General features: G+C 60.8%; 3 protein-coding genes across 16 annotated transcripts in view; 1 reads left to right on the forward strand and 2 right to left on the reverse strand.

Annotated features, from left to right (window-relative positions):
- Positions 1-13444, reverse strand: part of SH2B3 (SH2B adaptor protein 3) — a 29455-nt gene extending 16011 nt beyond the window's left edge. For 6 of the 12 annotated variants that reach the window (XM_041126251.1, XM_041126250.1, XM_041126246.1 and 3 more), the window contains exons 1-2: positions 5298-5428; positions 3596-4381 (exon numbers count right to left, since the gene is read on the reverse strand). In XM_041126251.1, coding sequence (XP_040982185.1) covers positions 3596-4381; positions 5298-5330 — 819 coding nt within the window. In that variant the 5' untranslated portion in view covers positions 5331-5428. Of the gene's footprint in view, positions 1-3595; positions 4382-4492; positions 4517-4759; positions 4925-5289; positions 5485-11242; positions 11641-13133 lie in introns of those variants that run through there. The other 6 variants (XM_041126254.1, XM_041126248.1, XM_041126253.1 and 3 more) reach the window with 6 other exon arrangements.
- Positions 13445-16779: 3335 nt separating this feature from the next.
- On the forward strand, positions 16780-19792 carry PHETA1 (PH domain containing endocytic trafficking adaptor 1). Of its 3 annotated transcripts, none has more exons than XM_041126090.1 (2): positions 16780-16818; positions 17162-19792. In XM_041126090.1, the coding sequence occupies exon 2, from the start codon at positions 17876-17878 to the stop codon at positions 18653-18655; it is 780 nt and encodes a 259-aa protein (XP_040982024.1). In that variant the 5' UTR covers positions 16780-16818; positions 17162-17875; the 3' UTR covers positions 18656-19792. The 3 variants fall into 3 exon arrangements, with proteins under 3 accessions (XP_040982024.1, XP_029882631.1, XP_040982023.1); XM_030026771.2 differs by having other exon boundaries at positions 16783-16818; positions 17865-19792; XM_041126089.1 differs by lacking the exon at positions 16780-16818 and having other exon boundaries at positions 16867-17389; positions 17865-19792.
- A 1512-nt stretch (positions 19793-21304) lies between these two features.
- Positions 21305-26952, reverse strand: part of CUX2 (cut like homeobox 2) — a 68393-nt gene continuing 62745 nt past the window's right edge. The window contains 5 exon segments of the mRNA XM_030025782.2: positions 21305-23940; positions 25006-25279; positions 25388-25576; positions 25819-26088; positions 26679-26838. Of these exon segments, the coding sequence (XP_029881642.1) occupies positions 23277-23940; positions 25006-25279; positions 25388-25576; positions 25819-26088; positions 26679-26838 (1557 nt within the window). The 3' untranslated portion in view covers positions 21305-23276.

Consider the following 26952-nt stretch of genomic DNA (forward strand, 5'->3'; position numbering starts at 1 on the left):
GCCTCAGAGCTACCCAGTCCTACAAGTTATATGAGAATAAATGGTGTGGTAGCAGAGAGAGCCCTTAGTGCCTCCACGGAAAGCAGGGAGGACGGGTGAGCATCGCCCTTGTACTAGACATCAGAGCATCATCACTTCACCCTGGCACCAGTCGGTGGCACGGCATGCTCACACCCCTCCTCTCCCCGGCACACCAGCACTCTGGCATGTCCCCAGGGTGGGGGTCCAGGTGCCCCCTGCCCTGCGCTGGGTACCCTGAGCCCACCGGTGCCCTGGAGCCAGTCTGTGACCTGCTCCCAGGAGGGCTCCGGATCCGATCATCTCCAAACCCCTCCTTTGCAACATCATTTTTCCAGCACTCGAGGGAGGAAGGAGCGATGCCAAGACCAACCCAGCAGCAGCTGCAAGCACGGGAAGCCCCATCTCGTCCAGCTGAAGCTCCCATGAGATCGGCACATCCCTGTGGGATGGGATGTCCGTGCCAGGCAGCACCACAGGGACCGCCGGCAGCTCCGGCACGGCTCGCCGATGCTCACCCCTTCGCCCAGCGCAGCGCCGGCCACAGCCACCCAAGCAGTAAATGGGATTAGGGCTCTTCAAAGCCCTGCTCCCTTTGATGCCGGGCACATTATGGGATTAGGCCGAGAGGGCCCCACTGGAGAGCACCGGGGGGAAAGTAAGGGGGAAAATAAGATAAAAGCTGCCAAAAGCAGAGTGATGGAGCAGCAGCTGAGGTGCAGTGGGGCACGCATGGGGCCACCCCCCCTTTCCCCATGGACCGTCATTGCAAGGTGCTGAGTATCTAGGGGCTTGGCTTGATGCTGTAAAGCTCGGAGGCTGAGCCGAATTTCCATTTACATCATATTATTTAAAGGGTAGAGAGGGAGAAGAGGAGGGCGCTTCTGGGGAGACCTCGAGGGTGACCAAGCCTAATGGTCCAGAGACCAGCCAGGGATGAAAACCCTCAAGGACTGTTTTTACAGTTGCTTATTTAAAACCACTAATCTTTCATGATGATCAACAGCATCTTCAAATCGGGAACAGATCCACAACACGGGCGAAAGGCAGCAGCAAAGCCCTGTGAGCAAACCAGGGCTGGAGGATGGAGGGGAGGGGGCTCCCCGCAGCCTTCCCTGGGGAGTTATCGGTTATTATTTACTTATTTTAAAGGAAAAAAAACAAAACAAAACAAAAAAACCAAAAAACACCAACAAGCTGTTCTGTTCCCACTGCTCCGCAGTTTGAACCCTTGCTGGGTTTGAGGAATGGGAGCCACCAGCACGGCGCACGGCTTTCCACCGCCCCCAGAATTCAACCGCAGTTACTGGGAAAGGGGCTGGATTGATTCTGCTGTAAATGAGACAGGATCTGGCCCCAGCCCAGTTAATTAGAAAGGAAGGACCCGCCCTGAGAATATTTGCACAGGAAGCAATTTATGCCAGAGACTCACGAAATCCAGTGAGGAACATCCCCCCTTCCGCAGACCTGGCTGAGAAACCCCCCCAGCTCCGGGCCCCGGGGGGACTGCAGGGTCCCCGGCCTCGCGGTGACAGGGGACTCACCGGGAAATCTCCATGGGACAGAGATTTGTTGCAAAGTGCAAGGAATAATGCTGCAGAGCACTGGGTGAACTTGCTAAATGTCTTGTTTTAAATGCCTCCTGCCCGTGGGTCAAAGCCGGTCAGGGGCTGCGGGGAGAGGAAGAATGTGCTGTGTGCTGGGCTTGCTTCCCAAGTGGAGGGAGGGGAAAAAAAAACAAAGAAAAAAGGAAAAAAAAAAAGGGGGGGGGGGGGAACAGCGTTTGCAAGCATCGGGTCCTGGGGCAGAGGGGACACAGCAGGGGCCCGACCGGGCGCTCGACCTGCGGGACAAGGGTGCTGCTCGGGTGTGCAAGTGCCAGTGGTGCGATGGCTCTGCTCCCTGCGTTGAGCCCAAAAGCCTTTGGGGGAGAAGGTTTGGCAGAAAGGAGGACTTGGCTCTCCCTCGTGGCTGTGCCGGGTCACCGGGGATTTTACCCGGTGTGGAGACAGCCAAATCCATTGCAGCTATAATGTGCACTGGGAAAAAAAAAATATGCGCTGGGGCTTGGTGCCTGGGTGGCAGGGGGCACGAGTGAGTGCCCATGGAGGGGTTTGCTCGGTCCCGACTGCGAAAGCCCCCCCGCACTGGGGAGCACAGCCCCCCTGGGAGGGCATCCCCTCGCTTCGCTTTTAGGTTTGGCTCTTGCAAAGCCCCGAGGGCAGGTCTGGGAGGATGAGGAGGAGCAAAGCCGGCAGCAAATTTGGCAGCAGCGCCTGAAATAGCACCAACCCAACGCCTCCTCGCCACCAGCCGGGCTCTTCCCTGCTGTGGGATCCAATGTGCCCAGTGCCATCCAAGTGAGCGGGGGTCCGGACCACACCAGCACCCAGCGGTGCTGCCCGGCTGCTGGGAGCACCCTCCAAGAGCCCCAAAATGATGCCGTTCGGAGCCAGACCTCCCCGTGCCCCGGGCTGGGGACACATGCTCCCATGGGGACAAACAACCGCAACTCCGGACCCAATGGAGCAAAACTGGCTTTTACTTTCAGATTTCACAATTTTGGTGGTTCTTTTTTTTCTTTTTTTTTTTAAACATTTAATATTGGGGTGGTTTGACAGAAGTAGCAGGAATTTAGCCAGCTGCTCCCTGGCCCAGTGCCGTGGTGAGCAGCAAACACAGCCTGAAGGCAGGGACAAGGTTCCGGCTCTACCCAAGGCTTCCTCCTTCCGAAGCACAAGTTAGTCAACAAAGTTAAAAGAGCACAAAAAGAAAAAAAAAAGGGAAAAAAGAAAGAGAAAACCCAGCCCATCACGCCTGCGTAAGACCTGCCATGTGGAGGAACTGTCTTTTTAAAGATTAAACACCACGGCTCCCCCCGCATCGCTCCCCGTTCACTCACATCCTGCATCATCTCCGCTCCAGCCGGCATCTAAGCACTACAGGAGCTCCCCAGGGTAGCCGAGATCTGAATTTCTAGCCACAAAAGTACTTACAAAAATAAAATTAAACTCCCTTACAGATCCCACGGGGGAGCAGAGGAAGGCACAGAGCCTAATTTCTATTTTCCCCTTCCTTTCCCAACTTGCCCAGGTGATCAGATGCCCTGGCTGCTGAAGCCACAGCACAGCGGGGACAGGGTGAATTTGGGGTTCGCCAGACCCTGTGACCCCCCACCTTGCTGGGATGGCTCCTTGGGGCTGGGAACGAGCGGTGCAGAGGCCACCAGCCCCTGTCCTCAGCTCTGCATCTGAGGGCAAAGCAGGCGCTCTGCTTCTAGCCAGTAAAGCCAGGTTTGGGGTCCCAGCAAGAAGAAATACAACTGCATCTCGACCGATTGCAATAATTAGTGCTCACATCGCCCTTGGCACATGGTCACGGCATCTTTTGCCCTGTGAATGCAGCCCTGAACGCAAGCCTGCGGCAGTGGCTCTCCTTCTCAGAGGTCTCAAATACAGGGTGCAGCCTCTGCTCCTCCTCGCAGAACATGCTGGCACCCTGGCATCGTCCCCAACCCGGTGCTGAGGGACCCACAGCATCGCCCGGCCGAAACGGGCAAGAGCCGGCAGGTCCTTACCTTTGGCGGGTCAAAAAGCTCCAGCACGTACTCCTCGCCGTCAGGTGTCCCCTCTCGCCGCAGAACCAGGCGGCAGCGCTGCCAGCGCGTCCCACTGTCCAGGAAGGTCTCGTCCAGCAGCCCGTACTTGAGGACACCCTCTTTGCGCACCTCGGGGGGCTGCTCCCGCGACAGCCCCCACGGCAGGATGCGCTTGCTCAGTCCCGGCTTAAAAGCAGCCTCCGCCGCCGCCTCCCCGTCCCCATCCCCGGGGAGGGCATCCGAGGAACGGCGTCGGAAAAGGCTGCGCCAGCTCCTGCGCAGCTGGCTGAGTGAGAAGGGCCGCCGCGCCGGCCCCGCCAGCTCCTCCGAGCTCCAGGACTTGCGCAGCCCCGTTGAGGTGGCCTCAGGGGCTCGGCCGGGCTGCTCCGGGCGGGCGCTGGGCTCCACCTCGGCTTTGGCGACCACTGTGCCCAGGGAGGCATCCGTGTGCCGCCGGTGCGTCTCCCGGTAATCCCGCGCCGGGCCGGTGGGCAGGATGCGGAGCTGGTTCATGGCAAAGCCCTCCTTCACCTCATGGCAGAAGTACTGCTGGAAGAGGTCGGTGAACTGCACCGAGAAGTTCTCAGCGGCCAGGAGGTCATGGTGCGGGTGCTCGGTGGCAAAGCGCAGGTAGTGCCGCGCCAGCTCCTTGGCGGTGCTGATGGCGTGCAGCTCGCAGAACTCATGCCAGCCCCGGGGATGCGCTGGCGTGCCGGCTGGCAGAGCGTGCCCATTCATTGCCGTGGCTCCAGCGAGGCGGCCGCGCTGCAAGACAGAGCACACCGGCAGCGTCAGGGCAGCCCTGACACCCCGACGCCTTCCCCCAGCCCCTGCAGCCCCCGGCCAGCACGGCTGCATGCCGCTCCATATGCGTACCCGCAGGGCAAGCAGCCTGGGGCACACCGTGGTTTGCCTGGACGCTGGTCAAAGCCACTGAATTCACCGGAGCAGAGCGCAGGGACAGGCGCTGCAGCCGGCCAAGGGGCAGCCGGCTCCCCGGTGAGCGGCACGGCCACGCAAGCAACTGCTACGGCTCGCCACCTGGTGCCGGTGGTGGCCACTCAAGACGCCGAGCACCCTGCCCCACCGCAACGCCTCGTATCCCCATCCCCGCCTGGCAGGGCCGTGCCTCAGTTTCCCCACCTGCGAGGTGGGGAGCAGGCAGGTCCCAGAGCGGGGTGTCTGCACGGCTTCCTGCCAGCACAGCTGCCTGCAGCTGCCCGCCGCCCCGCAGGGACGCCCGGCCAGGCCGCATCCGCTCTCCTCCTGCCAAGGCTTCGCAGCGCCGATGGGTTTGCCTCCAGGGACCTATTTCAACAGAGCTGATAAAGCTGGAGTGCGGGCGGGAAGGGAGGAAACAACATGAAAAGCTGCAGAAATCCAGGGACAGAGCTGCCTCGCCTGCCAGATCCGCCCGGCCCCACCGGCCTGGGGAGACGCAGCCGCCGACACAGCCAGGGATGAGCACGTGCCCCTGGGGGGATGCTCTGCTGCCTGCGGGACTGAGGGGCAGTCGGGCTCTGGCAAACCACGCCGTATCTCTGCCCCGAGCAGATTTTGCTGCGAGGCCAATCTGACGGCACCCATGGCCGGTGTGCAGCAGCCCCGGCGTGCCCGGCTGAGCCCAGCAGCAGCATTCCCTACAGCCAGCCCGGCTGCACCGCGTCGCTTACCGCCGAACCTCGTGCTCGCCCGCGGCACTTATCGGGGCCATGCACTCCGCTCAGGCAGGAAACATCGGCCAACCCACCCGGATCCTGCCGCGCCGGCACGGGCACCGCCGCCTCCCCGAAACTCCGGCTGCCAGGCAGCAGCACCCTGGCTGCTGGGAGGGGAGGAAAAGTGATTGCATTTGTTGGGAGGAGGGAAAATTAAGAAAAAAAAAAAAAAATAGAGGGGCTGGGAGGAAGCAAGCGGGGCGATGCAGTGCACGCCGGCACGGCGGATCTTGTTTGCAGCCGGGGAGGCGATAACGCCGGGAAGCGGACCTCTATCTCTGCCCACCCGCCACCCTTCCTAGTACGTCCTGCGAAGTTTCTAGGCGAGGGGAGATGTTATCTGCCCCCCGCCAGCCTCGCCGGGGCCTGGCTTCTCAGAAGAGCTGCCCGAAGCTCAGGACCGGCCGGCATTGCAGCAGTGCCGGGCGTGCGCCCGCCTGCGGCCCGGCCGAACCCCCCGGCAGGGCCCCCGTCCATGGCCGTCTATCAGTGCCGCCAGCCTGCCGATGACTCAGCATCCTTCAGCCGCGCTCCTGCTTCCTCCTGGCACCCGGGAATTGATGCCACGGCCGCCGGCACGCTCAGCAGGATGCTCCCCCGAAACGCAGAGGCAAGCGGGGCACCCGTGCGGATGGCTCCTCAGGTGGGTGGGAGATTCCCAGAACAGGGAATTCGCCTTCTAAGTTTTCGGGCTCGCTCCACACCAGCTTCGGGAGAGGTTTGCGGCACGGGAAGAGCCGGGCTTCGCCTGCGCCACGCAGCGGGAAGCAGCTGAAGGCCGTCTCTGGTAGCAACGTGCTTTTTCCAACTGGCACGATGATGGGAAATACACCCCCAGCGCTTCCTCCTACCGGCACCGGCACAAACAGCAATGCTGTCCTCCCTGCTCCTACCCGGCACACTCCCCACGTGGAAAGGGCTATCCCGGATGAATCCACGCGTGAGCTACCGCAGCAGCATCCTGCTCCTCCGCCTGGCCCCACGTTTTGGCAGGGACATGCCACAGGGATGTGAGTGCCCACTGCCGGGTGGGCTTCTCCCTGCTCCAGCCCATCGCGCTCCACGATGCCGGAATTCAGCAGCCAGCGGCTTTAAGGCAGACTTTACATCCGCAACCTTTATACCCTATACATTCCTACAAGGGAGTCCCAGCTGTCCTGCAGGTCAGCGCCAAGCCAAAGGACGTGTCACAACAGCTAATTGCCTTAATTTGTACTGAATGGAGAGTTCAGCCCACCCTCGGACATGCCACAAGCTGGTTGGGATGGGGGGGCTAACGTCCCCCAGGCCACTGGAAGAGTTGTACATCGCCCAGCCCGCCCCATCTCAGGGCCGTTTTGGGGTGCTGGGGTTGTTTTGGGGTGCTGGGGTTGTTTTGGGGTGCTGGGCCAGAAGCTTGAGGAAGAGCAGGACAGGACGGACCAGCCACGGGCTGGCTTTGATGCGGGCTGGGGTGGCGAGCCCCGGCTTGTGCAGGATCCAGCCCTGCAGCCGAGCCGCCCCCAGGAGAACTCATTAAATTCTTGCCCAACCTGGCAAGTATTGCTGCGGTAGCGGGTGCCGGCATCAGCTGGGACAGTAACCCACGGGTTGGATCCGGCAGTGGGTTATTTCTGCCTTTGTGGTAACAAAAAATCCCAGTAAATGCATTTGTTGTTTAATTGCAGCCAGAAGAGCCGGCAGCACCAAGCGGCACCAGGGCAATGCCGGGAGCCATCACAGAACAGCCACGCAGGGGGCTGCAGCTGCACGGGAAGGGCACCCGCCAGCACCCAGCGCTGCAAATCCGGCCTCGAAGGGAAACGTTCCGGAGCAGAGACCATGTCGCCGTGCCCTGCGCCAAGCAAGCCCTGCTCACACACGCGTGCGTGCACAGGCAGCCCTGGAGCATGAGCAGCGCAGCCAGTGCACCGCAATCCGAAAATGAAACCGGCCCCAACTCTTTGCCATGACTCTCCACGCCAGGAAAACGCATGCCAGCAATGTAAATAGGAAATTTGATTTGTGTGCCAGCTCTCCCAGAAACAACTGTTCCCCAACCGGAGGACAAGTGGCCGGCAGCATTTTCAGCTCCCTTTTATAAGCACGAGGCTATTCAAAATTCACCCCCAGGACTATTTTCAGGAGGGAGCAAAGTGAGGGGCTGGGAGACGCCCTCGCCGGTCCCGCAGCTTCCAGCTTCCCGAGTGGCAGAAATACAAAGTTCCCACAATCCCAAGAGCGGGAACATTGTTCCTTCCCAGGATGTCCTCCATGAAAAGAGCTATTCTGAGCCGGCAGCAGCCTTTCTTGGCACGGCCCCGCAGCCTGCTCGCGAGGCAGCTATAAAAGGCCGGGTTACAATGAACAGCACTTTTCAATGGGAGAGTATCCGGTGTGGGGGGCTCGGGGGGATGCGGGTCCCCGGGGGGGTTGGGGGGGATGCGGGTCCCCGGGGGATCCAGCCCACCCAGGGTGGGTTCACAAGGGCTGGGTGGTGCCGAGCATCCCCCCAGGATGGTGCCAGTGCGGCCCCTCTCTGCATCCCAATCCCCCGGGGACCATGGTGGCGGATGCTGGAAGACCGGCTGGATGCAACCCTGGGTTGAGAGCACAGAGGGGGACAAGCGGTGCGGGGCAGCCATTTGGGGGTGGGCACAGAGATGCAGCCACTCAGCAAGGCCAGAGGGGCTGGTGCAGGGGGAGAGCTGGGAAAGGGTCTGGCTGCAGCCTCTGGATGTGGGATAAGGAGCGGGGGGGTGTGGGGAGGGAGCACCGCACTTTCACCCTCTCCTCCAAGCTGGGTCACAACACGGCGTGTTCACGGCACATCGCCTGCCCTGGGCACACTCGCTGCAGAGCGAGCACAGCCACAGAAAGCAGTCCCGACTCCACGCTCACGGAAAGCCCCATGAAGTTTTATTGCTGCCCTTCAAGCCGAGCTTCTTCTCCCTTCCAGCAGCCTGTTTTCACCAGTGGGGTAAATATTGCTGATTTACCCCTGAGCAGAACAGAAAGCCCCAGCCCACACACCCAGGGCAGCATGGGGACTCCACGAGAGGCAAGGAGGGCGACAGGGCCTCTATCACCCCCCCAAAACAGCACCCACATATTTACAGCATCACTACAAAACAGCCAAGGCCATTTGTATGTCAGACCAGCACAATCCACAGCAGAAGCTGCCTGGCACTGCCCAGCTCTTCTCTCTGGGAGCAGCCCCCTCTGGCAGTGTGGATTCTCTGGGGTCTCATAGAGGGTGATGGCACAGCACCGTCGCTCCCTGCGACCCACCAGCTGTTTCCACACAAGCTGGAGAACACCAGGGTGTCTCAGGACCTTCCCTCTCTCCTTTGGCTAAACCAAACGGACAAATCAAAAAGCAATAGAGGAGCATGTTGGAGAGATCCCACACACAGGCTGTGTTTTCTTAGGAAATCGGGTTAAAAGCCAGGAGTTTTGGGGAGGCCGATTTTGCTCTCCTATCCCCACTTTCTCGCAGGACATACACTCCCCTCTCATTTGACCGCCTGGCACTACACAACTTGCTATATTAGAGGCCAGAACTGGCCTTAATCTACGGCTTTGCGTGGGCTGAGCAGTGCCGCAGACCTCTGGGGACACAGGCAATGTTACGGCACTTTAAATCCAGGGGAAATCCACGCGTTTGGCTTCCCCTGATCACTCCACCGGGAGAGACAGGATGGAGACAGCCTATTCCGAACCCATCTCAGGCCAAACGCAAGCTCCACACTTGCTTGGCCCACAGGAGCTCACCAGGACGAGCCGCTGTGGCCAGCCCAGCTCCCCAGAAACCTTCTGCCTGCTCCCGTTCACCCAAGTGCCCATCACCGTGGCATCTGGAACCCTGCAGCCCAGTTTACACCATCATCCTCTCCTACACCCACCACCTGCAGGGAAAAGCCCAGCAGCGGGGTGGCCTCTTTCGACAGGGTTTGTTTTGTTGCATGAAATGAATTCCGGCGGTGTAGGCGTGGGAGAAGCCAGGCACACGGAGTGTTTCTGGGGGAGCAGCTGGCTGGGGGTCCCTGGCTTTGCCCATGGGGACAAGGGGGAGCAGCCGGCAGCTCAGCTCCCCACCAACCTGGTTCTCCCTCCCTGCCACAGTGGTTTCCCCAGGGCTGGATTCGGCCCTTCCTCCTCGCCGAGCTGCGGCAGCACTGGCAGTACCACAAACCCCGTCAGCGCCAAGCTCTTGCACTTTCACTTCATCTCACCCGCTGGGATTTGTCCCGACGTCTTCGCAGTGCCAGGGTCAGTCCCTGGCAGTCCCGTGGGTGGGGAGGGTTTGCTCTGGGCGAGGAGGACGTAAGACCCCTCAAAAGCCACTGGCACTTGCACCCCAAACTCTCCGGCACGATACACAGTGCTGACAGACCCCCTGCCCTGGGGGCTCCGGCGAAACCAAAATGGATCTTTTCAGAGGCCATAAAGACATAAAGATAAAGGAGAAAATAAAAGCAGTACTGGGGGTGGCAGGAATGCACAGGGACAAGGCTCTCCTGCACAAAAAGCAAGTTAAAAAGAAATCCGAGGTATTGATCTAGTCCCAAACAAGTCAAAGTGAAACCTGCTAGTAATTTCATGGGCCTTTAAACTCCAGTCCCCATAACCTGCCAGCAAAGCCCAACAGCAGACAGGGACGTGCGAGAGCAGACAGTGCCAGGTCCCCATGCCGGCCACCTCTTCCTCCAGCTGCTTTTCCTACCTAAGCGCAGCAACCCGAAAAGTCCCCAGGCCACCAGCCCACGACTCCAGCACATCTTGAATCAATTTGCAACAACAATATTGAAATCACAGCTCGACAACTCATCCCTGTTTCCTTGACAGTAAATCCCAGCCCGGGCAGCAATGACTGTGTTATTGCCGCTGTGGGATCCAGCAGGTCCAGGTTCTCTGCGGGTGACCCCGCCGGGACTTGGCACGAGTGGGACTGGGCATGCCGGCAGAGCACGGGGAGGCCGCCGGGATGCTGCCTGCTGGTGCATCGGCCTCGTGCTCTGAGCCCCCCGTGCTTGCCAAGCCAGGCAGCGCCTGTGAGCCAACAAAGTCCGCAGGGAGCAGAAAGCCAGAGGAGCCGCTTGGCAGGCTCCGGCTGGCACCTCCGCTTGGCACTCACAGCGGGCACGGGGGCAGAGGAGAAGGGGGCAGCGGGGCTGGCAGGCAGGGCATGGTCCCCACGGGCAGGGCAGCACCCCACAACGGGGGCTGGGGCAGGTGGGCATCACCCCAGGGGGTTCTGTGCCCTCCAAAAGGGGCCAGCCCCATGGCGGGAGCTGTGGGGGCTGGGGGCAGGCGGAGGAGAGGGGCAGGGCTGGCTCCGTGCATGCTGCACCCCTGGATCAGGGGTCCCCGGGACAGGGCTGCTGGGAAATGGGGGAACCTTGAGGGGGACAGGGATCCCAAAGAGGGGGTGCTCTGGGGTGCTAGGAAGACGGGGCCACCCACAGGGGAACAGGGCCCCTAGGACAGGGAGTACCCACGGGGGAAACGGGTGCTGGGAGAACAGGGGTCGCCGCGGGTGACCCCAGCTCCTGGAAAGCAGGAGCCAGAGGAAGGGGCCCGGGATAAGAGCGTCCCCCAGCAAAAAAGGGGTAGGGGGGGGTTGGGTGGTGGTGGCGAGACGTCCGAGGGCTCGGAGCTGGCAGAGGCGGGGGATCGCGCTCCCGGAGCGGGGGCGCTGGGGCTCCGCGGGGAGGGGGGAGAGGGTCCGCGCCCGGGGCTCCGAGGCGGGGGCTGCGGCAGGAGGAGCGGCCGCCGCGCTGCCTCCCCCCCGCACCCGGCCGGACCCCGGCGGCGGCGGCGGCACTTTCACTTTGCAGCAACCGCTTCCCGGGGACGCCCATCCCGGCCCCTATCCCGACCCGGTTCGGTCCAGCCCAGCTCGGTCCCGCTGCGCGCCCGCAGTTACCTGCAGGAGAAGGCGTCCGGCTGCCGCTCGCCCATGGTGGAACGCGGCGGAACGGCCGGGAACGGGACGGGACGGGACGGGACGGGCGGGACGGGGCGCACGGCTCGGTACGGCTCTCGGTTCAGGCAGGAAACCGGGACAAGTGGCTCCGCATTTCCGCCGAGCGGAGCCGCGGCGGCGCGGGGCGCGGACCCCGGCCCCGGGCGGGTTATGTAAAGCGGAGCGGGGCGGCCGAGGGCGGAGGCTGCGCGGGGGGGGGGGCGGAGCGGAGCGGAGGGGCCGCGCCGTCTGTCTGTCTGTCTGTCTGTCCGTCCGTCGCTCCGTCCGTCCGTCCGTCTGTCCCTCCGGGCCCCGCCGGCAGCTCCGCGGGTGCGCACAGCTCCGCGCCGCCCCTCCCCGCCGGTGCCTTTATCTTATCGCATCCGCGCCCGCGGAGGCAGCGGCATAAACAGGCCGGCTGCGCTCGTGGGGGTTGGTTTTATTTTGGGTTTGGGGTGGGTTTTTTTAGGTTTTTATGAGTTTTACAATTTTTTCCCTGTGGATTTGGGGGTGTCCGGGCACTGCACTGCCCCCCCCCCCCCCCGGCCCCAGCCTGGTTCTTGCTCCCCGGGGGCCGGGAGGGAGCCCGGGCACGGGGTCATTTGGGGGCTCAGGAGGGGATGTGGGCAGGAAAACACCCTGCTTTCCTGTCCCTGCCGTGCTGCGTCCTCCTACGGCTCCACAGGCTGGGACCCATGGACGTCTGCAGTGGCAGCGGTGGGCAAGATGCCGTCTCAAACCCCATTTCTCATAATTTTTCTCTGCCTTTTGGTGGAGGAAATTATCTTGCTGCCAAAAGCACTGCGGGGCACTGCCCATGCCCGGCGGGAGCTGATCTGGCTACAGGGCCCAGAGTTGTTCCGCACTGTAGGCAAGGGCTTCAGCCGTGACAGAGTGGTCACAGTGTCCCTTCGGTCCCAAGCAGGGCTCGGGATCGGGGTGGGTGCACACGGGGCAGGCTCGGCCATCCTGCTGCCATCCTGCCACCATCCCATTCCGGGGGAACAAGGGCTGCATGGCAGAGCTGCAGTCACCCACCCTGCAAGCCATGGGAATTGGGAGGACAATAAACTTTCACTGCACCTTTTTCTGGGAAAGGACTGGTTTGTGGTCTGTACCATCATATCTGGCCCACGGACTTCTCCCACCCGTGTCACCAGCTGTCCCAAGAGCTCCTCTGGGGCCTCATCCTCCCTGAGCAGCAGCAGTGTCAGGTATGGAGGGGCTCTCCTTGCCCCACAGACCCCCATGCAAGTGCCGCTCACACCAGGCATGGAAGAGCAGCAGCAGAGCAGCCCTGCCCGCGGGCTGGCACTCACCCAGCACACCAAGCCCGGGAAACCCAGGGGAGTGGCAGCTGGGATTTTACAGACACCACACGATCGATTTGTGGGTGTTGGGAAGGTGGAAGCTGCGGGATTTTGCCCTTGGATAGCGGGCTGAGGCACGCTGAGCTGTTTGTGAACCAGCATCTGTGTGCCACCACCAGTGGGCTCCATCCTAGGTGATGCTTTAAAATACACCCCAATCACTCACCCCATCCATTCCCAATCCATTCCCTTCTGACAAGGAAAAGACTGAAACAGGAACCCCCTCGCTGGTGCAGTGCCCTGGGGCTGGCCATCCCCAGACCACGGCCCTGGGCTGCTGCCAGTGTGGACACAGCCCCACTGCCTCCCCTCCAGCCTCACCAATGCCCCGGGACCAGATTTGGACTTTCTTGCAGGGCTATAACCCCATGCTCCCCTTGGGCATCACCTGCTTCAGGGGTCCAGGAGACTCTGCAACCAACCAGCCCTCCCCAAACCCCACAGGGAAGTGGCAGGGAGTGGCTAATGTGATAAAATCTTACCTTAAAAGCTGCTTTTTAATTCCTCCTGCCGTTGCTTTATGCATAATTGCACCTTCTGGCTTTTTTTCTCAGCACGGATGAGCGGTCAGCAGAGCTTGGTGCCTGCCCTCCTTCCCACGGGTGGCTGTCCCAGCTCACAGCTATTGCACACTTTCCTTTATGAGCTTCATCTATTTCAAAAGCGCCCTCTCAGCGTCCTCAGCCCCCGTGGCCTGAGATTTCTCTTTTGTTTTGCTTCCTGTATGGATTTTCTACAGTCCCTAACTGCTAATTCACTATCACTGACTTCTGCTTTTTCTGTTTGTTTATGCAGAGCTGAGCAGATGCCCTTGTACACGCACACGCACACACACACCCTGTCGCTGCCCTTCCGCTCTGCACCGGGCTCAATTTTTAACCATTGCTGCTTTCTTCTGCTGTAAAAGCCTTAATCAGCTTCCAACTGTCCTTCCCACATCTCTTTTCAACTCCCACACTCTGACCTGCTTTGTTTTCAGGATGCGTGGGGTGGTTTGCAAGTGGCACATCTGCATTTCCCCGGGTGGGAGGTGATCAGCTGCGGGTGACCTCTGCCATCCCACAGTGAGGTGAGGGTCCCTCCTCTCTGCCCAGAGGGGCCCCCAGACCCCTGACATCTGGAAATGCTTGGCTATGGGGGTCTGTGCTGAGCTGGCAATTCCCACCCCCAAAATCTCAGCCTGGCTTTGATGTGCCCCTTCAGAGGGCTGGGTGGTGATGGGCTGGATGGTGATGGGCGGGGTGGTGATGGGCAGGGTGGTGATAGACTGGGTGGGATGGACTGGGTGGTGATGGAGGGGCTGCCCCACGGGCTGGCTGCCCCACGGGCTGGCTGCCCCACGCAGCCTCGCCGAGCCCGGATCGCCCGGCTGCGCTGCCCGCAGCCGTCCCTGGGCTCCCGCTGCCCTCTCCCGGGCACCCGCCGCACTGCACACCGCCTCCGGCGCCGGGGGGGGACGACGGGGACGGGGAACCGAGGCTGAGCAGCCCCACCCGGTGCCCGACCCGCCGGGCTGCCAGGCTGGAGACCTGCGTGGGCCGGTGAATCTCGCGTGCGCCCGGAGCAGGACAGGGGTGCCCGCACCCCGAACTGCGCCGTGGAGGGTCACGCCAGCCCCACACTGGGAATTCTGGGACGGTCCCAACTTGTTCGCCTTAAACCCCAGGACACAGCTTCTGCGGCCATTTGGGATCTCTGGGGACCATTCGCTACTGGTCACGATGGAGACCCGCACCCCTTCTCTGTGTGCCAGCTGGGGACTTCCAGCAGCCCCTCGGTACACCCCCCCCCCAGCACACCCAGATTTCCAGGAGGGCCCTGCTGAGCCAGCACTGGTGGTGACTCAAAGCTCCCCAGCTCACCTCGCTGAGCCGTCGAGCACCCGCCGCTGCGTAACCGCGCTGCCAAGTCACCAGTCATGGGAGCAGAAGGAAGCAGAGGCCAAGGGCAGCCCACGTCCCAGATGGCGCCCGGCAGCCCCTCGCCTCGTTTCAGACCCTTTTCCTCTGCCATCAAGCCAGCTCGGCATGGGAATTCATTTTTCCCACCTTTCCCAGCAAGGCCTGGCAGGGGAAACTGAGGCACGGGCTGTGGGCTCCTTGCCACGAGGGGACAACAGGGGAAATATCATGGGGCCACCCAGAAGGGGAAGTGCTGGAGCCTGTGTAGCGACATGCAACTGTCTCAAGAGACATCCAATGGGAAGGAAAAACCCAAGGGGGAATTTTGCTGGTGGTTTTTGAGGAATTGGGGTGATTCTCCAATGCAGTTTTGGAAGGGCTCCCCGGGAAGTGGCTGTGGTGGAGGAACAACCTCCGCTAAAGCAGCTGATGAAGCCGCAAGAAGCAGCCGGGGTTTTGGAGTCCCAGCAAAGGAAGGCAGAGCCAGGTGCATGGCTGGCTTTTTTCAATTACCCCAGCTGGTCTAATAAAGCTATTGCTTCTCCCCATGGTCCTTCCCCCTCCTAATCTTGCCGTGTGAAAGGGCACCTCTCAGCAAGGCAGGGAGATAAGCGGTGCAGAAAGACGCGAGATTTCCCACCAGCGGCCTTGAACAGAGCCACGCCGCTCAGGAGGGAAGATAAAGCCCAGATGGCTTTAGTGCTGGTTTAAATTCCTTTTTATAGTCTGAAAGAGAAAGTCTGCAAGTGATAGGGAAAACCCTCAGTGAAATGAAAACCACTGCCATGAGCAGAAGATTGCAAAGCCCCGAGCAGCCGTGTAGGGTGGTAGGGGCATCTACTGGGGGGGAGAGGTGAGGACCACGACCTGTGGGGCAGTGGTGGTTGCAGCAGACGTCACAGATGGCAGGATTTCTTAGCTGGGGGCCTGCAAAATGAGCACCAACGCCTCATTTGCTAAAATATACGCATTGCTGTGCAGCCAAGCGGGGAACGAAGAAACTGGAGGAAAGGGACAGCGCTAAGGAGAGCAAATCCTTGATGCTGGTATTTATTGGGACATGGTGAGAACAGCAGCACTGCCGAGGTAGGTGGTCCTTGGGCTGGTGACACTTTCAGCGTGGAAGGCCAGCCAGGAGCAGAAGTTAGCCTGGATGCTTCTCCCAGCCAAAAGGTTTATAGTTGCCCTGGGACATGGGTACCGGCAGCAGGAAATCCAGCCCCGGCCCTGGTGCTCAGCACCACTGGACCTGCTCACCCCTGGCCCGGATGCGGCAAGTGCTGGCCACTGGGCCAAGAGCACATCAGTGACTCGAGTGCCATGCGGCTTCCGTGGTCAGGAAGGAGTGAGGGGGCCGCGATCTCTGCCCACGCGATTGCACAACACCTGGCAGCTCCAGCGCCTGGCTAACAGCTTGTCACCCCCTGCTTTCTAGCTCCTTGTACCAGTTGTCACCTTCCCCCGGACGCCCATCCAGGCCACTCGGCTCCTGCCTCAGCTCCGTCTTTCCCTCTGACCTAAGGCAGAGACCCCTTCCCCAGCTGCTTTGGCCCAGCCTCTCCCAATGACATGGCTGAAAGCCCAGGAGAGCAGCCAGGACTTGCAGCATGGTCCCTTGCAGCATCTCCCACCCATGCAGGACCAAACTCTGCCCTGCCGCCTTCATCTCCAGCCCTCCCTGCTGGGCTTGTACTGTCCACCCCATCTATCGACCGCTGCCTGTTCCCTGCCAGATGCTCCTGGGCACCCACCCTCTGCCCCAACAGCCTGACTCAAAAATTCAATGTTGTGCAGCCGCTTTCAGCACCAAGCTCCCAGGTTTCCCACCCATGCATACATCCATGCATATGTCCATGTGTACATCCACGCCTACATCCATGCGTACGTCCACACATGCAGCATACATCCACGCACACATCCATGCATACATTCACGGACGTGCGTGTCCCCCTGCACTCCCCGGATCCGCGCTCCCATCTCTCCCCGCCGCTGCCCGGAGCTCGGCCCCGGTGCCCAGAGGTTTGACCCGCCGAGGGCTCGGGCCGAGCCAGGACCTCCCAGCACCGGGGCCGAGCTCCGGAGCGGTTTCTCAGCCAGGCGAAGAGCCCTCCCAAACCTCGCCAACCCGCCTCCCTCGCCGGGCCGCCCCGAGCCGCGGTGAGGGGCGGTGGCGGAGGAGGAGCCGGGCGGGAGCAGGGCTCCGCCCGCCGGGGCCGGGCCGGGCCGGGCCGAGCCGAGCCGGGGCGGCGGGGAGCCGAGGACAAAGGTGGCCGTGCGGGAACGGGAACGGGAACGGGGCCGGGAGCGGGGGCCGGGGGCTGGGGGGGGGGGGGCGCAGCGGTGCGGGGCTGAGCGGGCGGGAGCCCACCCGGAGCAGGGTCGGCCGGTACCGGGGGGAGGGCGGCTCCCCCGCTCCCAAACGTCCCCAAGACTTCGGGCACCCCAAAGAGGTCCCCGAGCTGCCTGGGAGAAAGGGGTCCCCGCTGTCCCCCGTCCCCCCCCCCCGGCCAGGGGCGCTCCGAGAGACCCCATCTCATCTCCTTGAACCCTGCGATGTGTCTTAATAGGAAAATAATAATCCTGGCCCACGTCCTCCTTGTGCTCCGCAGGCTGGGGTGACGCGTGAAAGCCGCAGGCGTTTCGGTGCTAGAGCCAGCGGCTGGAGTGGGGACATCGGGGTGCCAGCCCCCAGGGCCCCCTTACACCGACTGACCCCAGACCCAGCGATCCCACGGCCCCCACGGCCACCCATGCATCTCTGATGCTGGCAGCCACCAGAGACCGGAGCTAGAGGCAGAGTGCAGGCAGGCAGAAAGCCTGGCACAGCGAGGCCACCGGTGAGTAGGGGCCAAGGGGAGAGGTGGCCTTGCCCAGGTGCCAGGGTTCATGGCCACGGCTCTCCGGAGCGGCAGCCGGATCTGCGGCGCAGGCCATAAACCCTCCCTGTATGCCGCGGGGAGGAGCGCTGCAACACAGGGCAAACGCGGCGCCGGCGGTAAGGTCACCTGTGCCGGGTGACGTGGGGCACCGGGATGAGCCCTGCTTGGGGCTCCTCTGTAGGAAAACACTCAGCTGGGGCAAAACCCCCTTCCCGGGGAGCCCCAACCCACCCGGCACCCACCGGACGCAGCACCTTGGCTGGGAGCGGGGTTATGCCCGGCTATCATGGGGCTGTTTATTCACTGGCCTCATTTCGTGGGTGCCAAGGCCAGTGCCGCGGAGAACAAAAAGCCAGCGGCTTATTACCGTGCAATTAAGGCGCACCCATCCTCCGTGTGCTGGCGGGTGGCTGATCACCCTCTGTCCCCACAGGGTGTGGAGCCATGAAGCTGAACGAGCGAAGCCTGGCCTTTTATGCCACCTGTGACTCCCCGGCCGACAACGCCGGCTTCCTCTACAAGCGTGGCGAGCGGCACACGGCATACCATCGCCGCTGGTTCGTGCTGAAGGGCAACATGCTCTTTTACTTCGAGGAGCGGGAGAGCCGGGAGCCAGTGGGCGTCATCGTGCTGGAGGGTTGCACCGTGGAGCTCTGCGATTCAGCTGAGGAATTCGCATTCGCCATCCGCTTCGGTGGCACCAAGTCTCGTACCTACGTGCTGGCGGCCGAGAGCCAGGCCGCCATGGAGTCGTGGGTGAAGTCGCTCTCACGAGCCAGTTTCGACTACATGCGCCTGGTGGTGCGGGAGCTGGAGAAGCAGCTGGAGGAGATGCGCTGGGGGCCGGCCGGTGGGTGCAGGGGCTGCCGGGGTTCACCCAGCTCCTGGAAGCCAAAGCCCTCGGGGCCAGAGCCATGGCCGGAGCGGCTGCCGGCTCTGCCCACTGTCATGCCGAAGGAGAACGGTTGCGCAGTGTGGAACAACACGCCGGGAGCAGACCTGCTGCCCAACACCTCTGGCTGCGGCGGGCACGATAGCGAGGGGAACCCGCGGCTGCCACCACTGCCGCCGCGCAGGCGGGCATCAAGCAGCGAGGCAGGCGGCACCGGGGCGGCTGCAGCGGAGAGCCCATCCACCTTCTGCCGGCTCCACGAGCGGTATGGCCAGGAGGTGGCCCAGCTGCGGCAGGACTGGCTGGAGAGGCGGCGTGGCCCCCGGCCCTGAGAGGCAGCCGAACCCTGGGGACCCTCCAGGACCTGTGGCCAGGAGGAGGTGATCATCCTTGGTGCTGCCTCGGTCCCCTCCTCACCCCGGGATGTGGAGCCCTCTCTGTGACGGTGATGGACACCTGCTGATGGTGCCACCAAGGGCCCAACATGGAGGGACAGCAGTGCTGCTCCGTGACGGCGAAATGCCAGCCTGGCACCGATGGCAGCTGGGCTCAGCGTGCCGCCAGCCAAGCGTGAAACCTGCGGGCTTTTGGGGCTGCCAGGCTCTCGGGCATCTTGTGCCAGGCAGCGGGTGCACCCCACTGGCCATGCCCGGGTGTGGGTGCAGGGTGGTCCACCCAGTGCAAGCAAGCTACGAACCACTTGCTGGCTGATGCCTCCTGGGAATCAACCACTGCTCTGGGTCTGGTGGGGCCTCTTGTTGCTCTTGCAGTGGGATCATGCACCGATAATGCTTTTGGAGGAGGATTTTGATGGGATCTCACACCCCACCCCAAGCCCCCGCGTGAGTGTTTCACAGCTGGGGAGCCTGCACCGCCTTCCTCTCCCTGCTTGGCACAAGTGACTGGCTGAGGTCGGCTGAGCTCTGCCAGATCCCTCTGCTCCAGCAGGATGTGGTTTGAAAATGAAAATATCAGTGAGTGCAGCCCTTCCTTAATGGCAGCAGCACCATGCACCCCGGCTGCCTGGGGAGCTGGTGACATCCAGCCCTGGACATTTTGCATGGGACAATCGCTGCTTGCAGCCCGGCTGGTGAATGCGTGGAGCGGGGGCAGACCCGAGGGGAACGCAGCAGCTGCGGGCATCGCCTTGCTGGGTAGATATTTTGGGGCAGGGCATCATCCCCAGGCCAGCTTGCTAAGGGGAAGCATCACTTGTGGTGGCAAACAGGAATGTATGTGTCAGCAACGGAGGGTGTCGAATGATTCATGTGCTGAACCAGAGTGAAGCCGGTGTGTCATGCCGGTGTTGCTCTTTTATTTCCCCAACGGTTTATATTGACACTAAAGCTGTTGGCCAGAGGTGGGGAGGAACAGTCAGGGTGCCCTGGGTTTGGGCTGGGTGGCTCCAGCTCCCTTTGCCCCCTTGGGACGGGCACAAGATTTTGCTACAATAAAAGTTGTTTCAGAAATTCCGTCCTGGCCTGGGTTCTCATTTGTGCCTTTAAGCCCCTGGGGAGGGGGCCCAGGTGGGAATTAATCCTCCATTTTAATCCCCCTCCTGTCCCCACCATGTCCGTGAGGCTGGGCAGAGACGGTATCGCCCGAATGGGACACAGCCAATGCCAGGGTCTCGCAGTGCCCTGGAGCCCCACATCTCCCCACAGGGACGGGATGAGACGAGATGAGATGAGATGAGATGAGATGACGAGATGAGATGGTGCCACCCTGGCGACACCAGGACACACAGCACTCGGGTGGTCCCACGGCAGGGACAGCACGGTTCTGCCCTCTGTGACAGCTTGAACAGCCAGGCACAGGTGACCAACACAGGGATTTGGGCATTGGAAAAGAGCTGGGAGACTGACTGGGAGCATAACCCTCCCACAGTTTCACTAGTGGAAATGGCACTGGGTGCCCCAGTGAGAGTTGCTGGTGTGCTATAGGCTTGATGGGGTGTTACAACCATCCCTCCAAACCCGGGGTTACAGGCAGTGTGGCCTGATGCCACCCTGGTTTGGGTGCCCCTGGTCGGGTGGCCCTGTACCCTTGGTGGGACATCCCCAGCCCTCTGCCAAGGGATCTTAGCCAGGGCCAAAATATCTGTCCCCTTGCCAGGGCCGGTGTCGGTGCTACGCAGGGACTAGGGACCCTGCCCTTGTGGAAGTGGCCACCCTGACCCCGTGTCCCTGCCCACGACATCCCACCTGCATGAACGTCTCCAGCTTCTTGCTAACGCCGGGTCTTGCAGTGGGTTCGGGGGGGACGTCCCTTGGGGAAACTGAGGCACGAAGCCAGCCAGGGTCACTTGCTCGCCAAGAGCACTGCAGAGCGTGAAGACCTGCTCCTGGTCCGGCACAGCACCCTGCTACGTGTTCCAGCATTCGGAGCGGTGCCACCAAGGGCAGCCGGGGTGCACCCGCAGCATCCAGATGGTTAATGTGGACCCATCAGTCGGCTGCAGAGGAAGATTCTGGTTTCCATGGCAGCCGGCCCAGCTTCTCCAGACGTTCAGATATTCATTAAAAATAAATCCTTCCCAACATGTTAGCCGACAAACAAGCTTAAACAGATACGCAACATATGGATTTATTAATTCATCAAACGCAAACACCCCTGCCTCATGTCTGAAGCTGCAAACTTGCCCAGCGATGGCCGGCTCTGAAGAAGAGCCGTGCCAGGGTGTGGCACCATCGGGCAATGCCGAGCCGAACCTCACGCCAGAGGATGCTGGGTTATCCCGGGAGCAGGAGCAAACCTGTACCAGGGATGAGCACAGGACTTTCACGGGGCAGGATTGCACCCTGAGCTGGACTAACCCCATTTAACACCCTCTTTTTTTCCCCCCAGTCACCGGGAGATGTTTATGGCAGTGGGAGCTCTTGCCATAAACCCAAAGCAAGGCTGTGACTTCGAAATGAGCCAAGATCAACCTAGGTGCCCGTCCCAACCGCCTCTGGACAAAACACACCCCAAGGCCAGAGTCGTATCCAACTTCTGTATTTAGTGGCTCTTTACAGAACTTGTTCCTTCCAAAATTGTTAAACAAAGTTCATCGATCTCATAGAAACTTTTGAAGTACAGTACATGAGCCTAACAAAAACGTGACAGGTATGTCCCGCTAGCTTTAATACAACAGGATTGCTGTGTTCAAGACTATCCTAAGTGCTTCCTCGAATCCCGTTCCACTAAAGCTCCCGCTAGCACATGATGGAGAAGAGCAGTCAATGGTCGTTCCTCGACCTTCTGCAGCATGGTGGCAGGGAAAAGAGCAGCTGTGGGCAAGCTGGGGCTCGCTGGGGCAGGGTAGGTGGGCAAGGAGAGCCATGCCTTTGCAGAGCCGCTTTTAGCATCGCTCACTGACTACCACCCAAATATAAAAATACCTTCTATTCTGATAAAAATGTATACAGTGGAAAATTAGTCAATGCATAGCCTCGGAGCCTGGCAGGGGAGCCCTCCTGACAGTGGTGGCCTTGGTGGGTGATGGCTGATGCCGTGCGGGCAGGGGACAGGGCAGAGCAGCCCAGCCAGTCCACCTTGTGTCACTTAAAGGCAATTTGTTAGCAGAGGCTGGCTGGCAGCGGTGGGGTCAGGGAGGCGGCAGGGAGCACGCCGGGATGGTGCCACCACCGAGCTCCTGCGCCTTTGCACGGGGTCAGCCCTGGAAAGCCAAAGCTCGATGGTGTTTTGCCCAGTTCAGGTCTGAGCTTGCCCAATTCAGGCAGGAGCTTGGCACAATACCCCAAGGCTTGTCCCAGCTTCACCGGCAGCCACTGCTTGGGGACATGGCCATGGCGAGGGGATGCTCCTCCTGCCCAGGCGCTCCCCCTAAAAAAAAGTGCTTCAGCCGCAAGAGTTGGCTGTGATGCTGGGAGCAGCCCTGAGCAGGGTTCAGCCCCCTGCGAGCAGGCGGGTCATGATTTTTGGGTGCTCATCCCCAAGCACTGGTGCCCCAGGGGCAGAGCTTGGAGGCTCCATCTGTTTTTCTTTCCCAGATGGATGATGGCAGAGCGCGGGAAATTGGGATCCCATGGATGTCCATCCCCAGCAAGCTGGAGCCATCCCCGAGCATCACATCTGGGTACCTCTCTTCCCATCTTGCTCCCACAATTGCAAGCACAGGTTGCTTTCTTTGCTTTTGCATTATTTTTTCTCTTCCTTTGGGAGCTGGCAGGAGCCGCACTGTGCTGCATTGGGGCTGCCACCGGTTGCCAGCTGGAGGAAGCGCGAGGGACGGCGTTCGGACCATGCTACATCTTGTTCCAGAAGGCTATTGCAGACATTTCTACAACATATACAACCGCACGGGACATTCTGTGTTACAAAGGTTTCAAAAAACATAAACCACCAGAACTAAATACATACTCGATGGCATCAAGGTTTTTCGCTTTAGAGTCTTCAGGGACTATGACGCAGTCTCTGGCTGGGGCAGAAGCGATGCAGTGTCTTACAGACAGAGGTGGAAACCGCTCAGCAAAAGTTTATTAAATTTGGTCAGTCTTATAGTGCTTCTTGATGGCTTTGCTCAATAAGTCTTTTCTGTGGGTTTTTTTTGTTTGTTTTTTTTTTAATCTCATCCAGTGGCAAACTACAAGACTTCAGTGTACATTTAATGACACGACTGCTACATCATCTTGATTTTATAGCTATCTTTAATATCAAAGCAGCTTAAGCTGTTAATAAATTCCAAAGTATCCTTTTATTAAAATATCTAAAAGAGGTCTATAAATATTTTTTGTTTTTTCTTTTCTTTTCTAAAATTGTTCCCAGTTTTTCACATTTAAAACAAAGCTGGGGGGGGGCAGCTTCGTAAGCGGGGGCCCCCCCTTTCCACGGGCGCTCCCCTCGGTGGCGCTGGCCGCCTGCCGCCTCTCGGTGCGTGCTGCATTTAACAAAATATATATATATATGTGGGTGTGTATATATATATTTAGGGCGGCGGGGGGGGGGCGCTCAGAACTCCCACTCGAGGGCCTCCTCGCGGTTGGCGGCCCGCTCCAGGCGGTGGATGATGTTGTTGAGGTTGGCCATCTTTTCATGGCGCCGCTGGACGCTGGTGCTGAGCCGGGGGCCGGGAGCCGGCGGCAGCGCTGGTGAGACCGGCCCGGCAGAGGATGGCCCCGGTGAGGCTGAGCCGGCGAGGCCGGGTGAGGATGCCGCCGAGGGCGACGTTGGGGAGACCTCCAAGCTGCAACGGGATGAACCCGCGGAGGACTGGGAGCTGTCAGGGTGCGGTGGCGGCGGTGGTGGTGGTCCCCCGGCGGTGGCACCGGCACGGCCCCCCCGCCGCGGGAGGCTGCCGGTGCTGGGGGCGGCAGCATGGGGGGCTGCCCCCCGCTCCTCCTGGGGAGGTCCGGTCCCCTCGGCCGCCCCGGCCGGGCTGCGTGAGTCCCGCCGGCGGCCCCAGCCGCCCGCCTCCCCCTGCTCCTCCTTCACCTTCACGGGTGCAGCGGCGCAGGGGTGCTCACCCCCCCTGAACACAGGTTTACGGTCCTCTGCGTCCGAATCGGGGCTGTGGGGGGGCCGGCGTCCGGGGATGGTCGCTCCGCCGCTCTGCTCCGGGTCCGTGTCATTGTCCTGCGCACCCTCCACCAGCATCTCCCGGCGCATCCGTGACCTGCCGGGACACAACCGCAGAGGGTCGGTGACCACCGATCATCACGTCTTGAAAAAGCATGTCCAGCCAGAAAAACGCGACGACATCGCTTGAGAGGTAACACCCGACCTTGATGGCCTTTAAAACATTTTGAGGGGGGGAAATCACTACCACTTTAACATGGGGAACGGATTTGGCAACACTTTGGGCTGTTTGCAGCCAAACCGACCCAGTTTTGCAAGTGTTTTCCACTACCTTTTTTTGTTGTTGTTTAATACGTAACATTTTTCAAAGGTTTATTTTAGGGCAGTTGTGTTTACCGAGATCAGGAGGGGCTTTCCTGGAACCACGCAAGGGGACAGGTCACAAGTTTAAAAACCCCATTAGTCAGTGTTCCACTAAAAAGCCTGATTTTTCAAGCTCTGCCCCGCACTCCCCACACAATGCCTTTGTGCAAGAAACCTCAGCCAGCTCCCATAAATATTGACCATCTACTTTATGCTGCCCAGGAGGAGTTGGAGGCAGTCAGAGGCTCTGCGGACTCCACATGAGCACTTACATGTCTTTTTATACTGGTTTATATAGCGGGAGGGGCACAACCCATCACCTGGGCTGTTGACTCTGAGAGCAGGCAGCTCTTGGTGCGGGTCTGGGGAGTATTCAGGAGCCACGTGTCCACCTGCAATAATGCCTGAGGATGAAGCCTGTGCTGCTCGCCGGGGCTGGGCTGCTATGGGGATGGATCCTGTGCTCCAGGAGCCTCCGTAAGGCTTTCCTCCACCCGACAGGGAGCTCCTGCTCAGTGGTGAGCGGTGTCCCGCACCGGTGAGCAGGTGAACATGAGCACGGTAACCTCTTTAGATGCTCAACATGACTTGGTCAAGCTGGTCAACAGCTCTTGATCCGCCAGCCAGGGCACATGCAGCGTTTCGGCTGCAGTCCTGCACCTGGGGACCTCCAGTGACCACGAGTGGGTCTGCACCTCCCCATCTAGGCAAGAGGGACTGGGAGGGCTGGAAGAAGAACAGTGACACCACCTTGGTGCCACAGCACAATCAGACGTCCGAAGCCCTGGAGCGCCCTTACCTGTAGTTGTGGAACCAGTTGATGACGGTGTTGGTCTTGAGGTTGAGCTGGAAGGAGAGCAGCTCGATGGTCTGCTGGGAGGGGTAGGGCTCCAGCTGATAGGCTTTCTTCAGGGCTTCCTTCTCCTCCGGGGCCAGCACCACTCGCGGCTTCTTGATCTGGAGGAGGCTGAGGTCCTGCGGCTGCAGGCTGGGGCTGGCACACTCGGAGCGGGTGCTGGGGGACTCGCTGTCCGAGCCGGCGCTCATCAGCCCATACCGACGTTTCAGGTAGGCTGCAGGAGAGGAGACCCAGCTGCGCGCCGCTCGCTCCCCAGCCCCGGGGAGCCCCCCACTCGGCCAGCACCCCAGACCCGGCGAGGCTGCATCGCCCTGACCCTTACCTTTCTTCTCCAGCTTCTTCATGTCACGCAGCTTCTCCACGTTGTGGGGGTCATTGAGCCAGAGCTGCATGCGGACGAAGGGCTCCCTCCCCTTCAGGCTCAGCTTGTGCCACGGCTTGGGCCTGGAGAGGAGATCGGACACCGAGCCCTGCGTCAGGCCCAGGATGCTCTCCCCGAACAGCCGCTGGCCTGGCGGAGGAGAAGCAGAGGTGGTTAGAGCAGGGCAGAGCAGCAGGGTGGGTTCTACAGTCCCCCCGCAGAGCGGGTGCACCCCATTTCCCGGCCAGCATCCTCCCCAGCATGCTGGGATCCCCCCGAGCACCTGCAGCGAACCGGCGGAGGGGGGGGCTGTGGCTATGGGAATTGGGGTGATGCATCCATGCAGCCTCACCAGCAGCTCCCGAAAACCCAGGCGGAGAGAGGGTCCGCACCTAAATTGTTGTCCGTCAAGACCTCCTTGACCTTCTTGGTGATGGAGTAGGTGTCCAGCTCAGGGGACATGGCAACAATCTCCTGGATGCCCACGGGTCCCTGGCTGTTGGGGTACGTCTTCCCACCCAGCGCAGGTGTCGACCGGCTCTCAGGCTGCTGGTTTTCCTTGCTGCTCTCCAACGCCAGGGTGAGGGGTTCCTGGCAGCCCTTCTCGTGCTCGGCGGGGCTGGGGGGCGGCGAGGGGGATGGCTGGGGCTCCACCGGGCTGGCTGCACGACACCGGGGCAGAGGGGTCAGCGGGGATTGGCGGAAGGGGAGAGTGGCAGGGACCCGGTGAGAGCGGGAAGGTTATTTTGGGGACGCCTGCGGCTCTGCCCTCCAGAGAGGGGGGATGCCGGCTGAGTCTCTCTGGCAGCTACAGCAAAGCAGGAGTTGCCAGTGGAATAATTAAAGAGAGAAAACACCGCTAATATAAAGACAAAACCAGTTACTACTTTATGCCAGGCACAAAGCCACAGATTTTTCTTGTGGTTTTCCTTTTTTTTTTTTAAACTAGATGACTTTCAAAGCTCGTTTCTGACAAAGTAACATTTGAGGATCTGTATAACAGACCTAAATTGTCTAAGTGACTAATTAAGGGGGTTCAAAATGGGTTGGATGCATCAGAGGTGAGGGGGATGAAAGGGCCTTCCCAGGATTGGGGTGCGCGTGGGGGTGCTGGGGGTGGTGGGGGCACCTCTCCCTGGTGCTGGAGTGAGAGCAGGACAAACTTTCCCTGTGCCGGCATGCGGGGATGGATGTAGAATTGCTGGGGGCACTGATGGCACATGGGGACCACGGGGACGGTGGCGGCACTTACCCTGGGAGGGTGTCGGCTGCTGGCTGATGCCTTGGCCCAGCTGGTCGGTCAGCCAGAGCTGCATGCGGATGAAGGGCTCCCGACCCTTCTGCGTCAGCTTGCTCCACGGCTTGGGCCGCGACAGCATGTCGCTCACACTGCCCTGGGACAGTCCCAGCACCTAGGCACCACGCAGGTGTCACCCACCGGGGCTGGGGCGTGCTCCCCCCGGCATCGGGCTGCTGCCTGCCCTCTGTCCCCACGTCGAAGGAGGGGAAGCAAGCTGCCACCCGCT

Source organism: Aquila chrysaetos, chromosome 9 (assembly GCF_900496995.4).
Source record: "Aquila chrysaetos chrysaetos chromosome 9, bAquChr1.4, whole genome shotgun sequence".
Classification (NCBI taxonomy): Eukaryota; Metazoa; Chordata; class Aves; order Accipitriformes; family Accipitridae; genus Aquila; species Aquila chrysaetos.

Excerpts from the sequence above, each read along its gene's own strand:
- PHETA1 (XM_041126090.1), top strand. The coding sequence starts at position 17,876 with ATGAAGCTGAACGAGCGAAGCCTGGCCTTTTATGCCACCTGTGACTCC.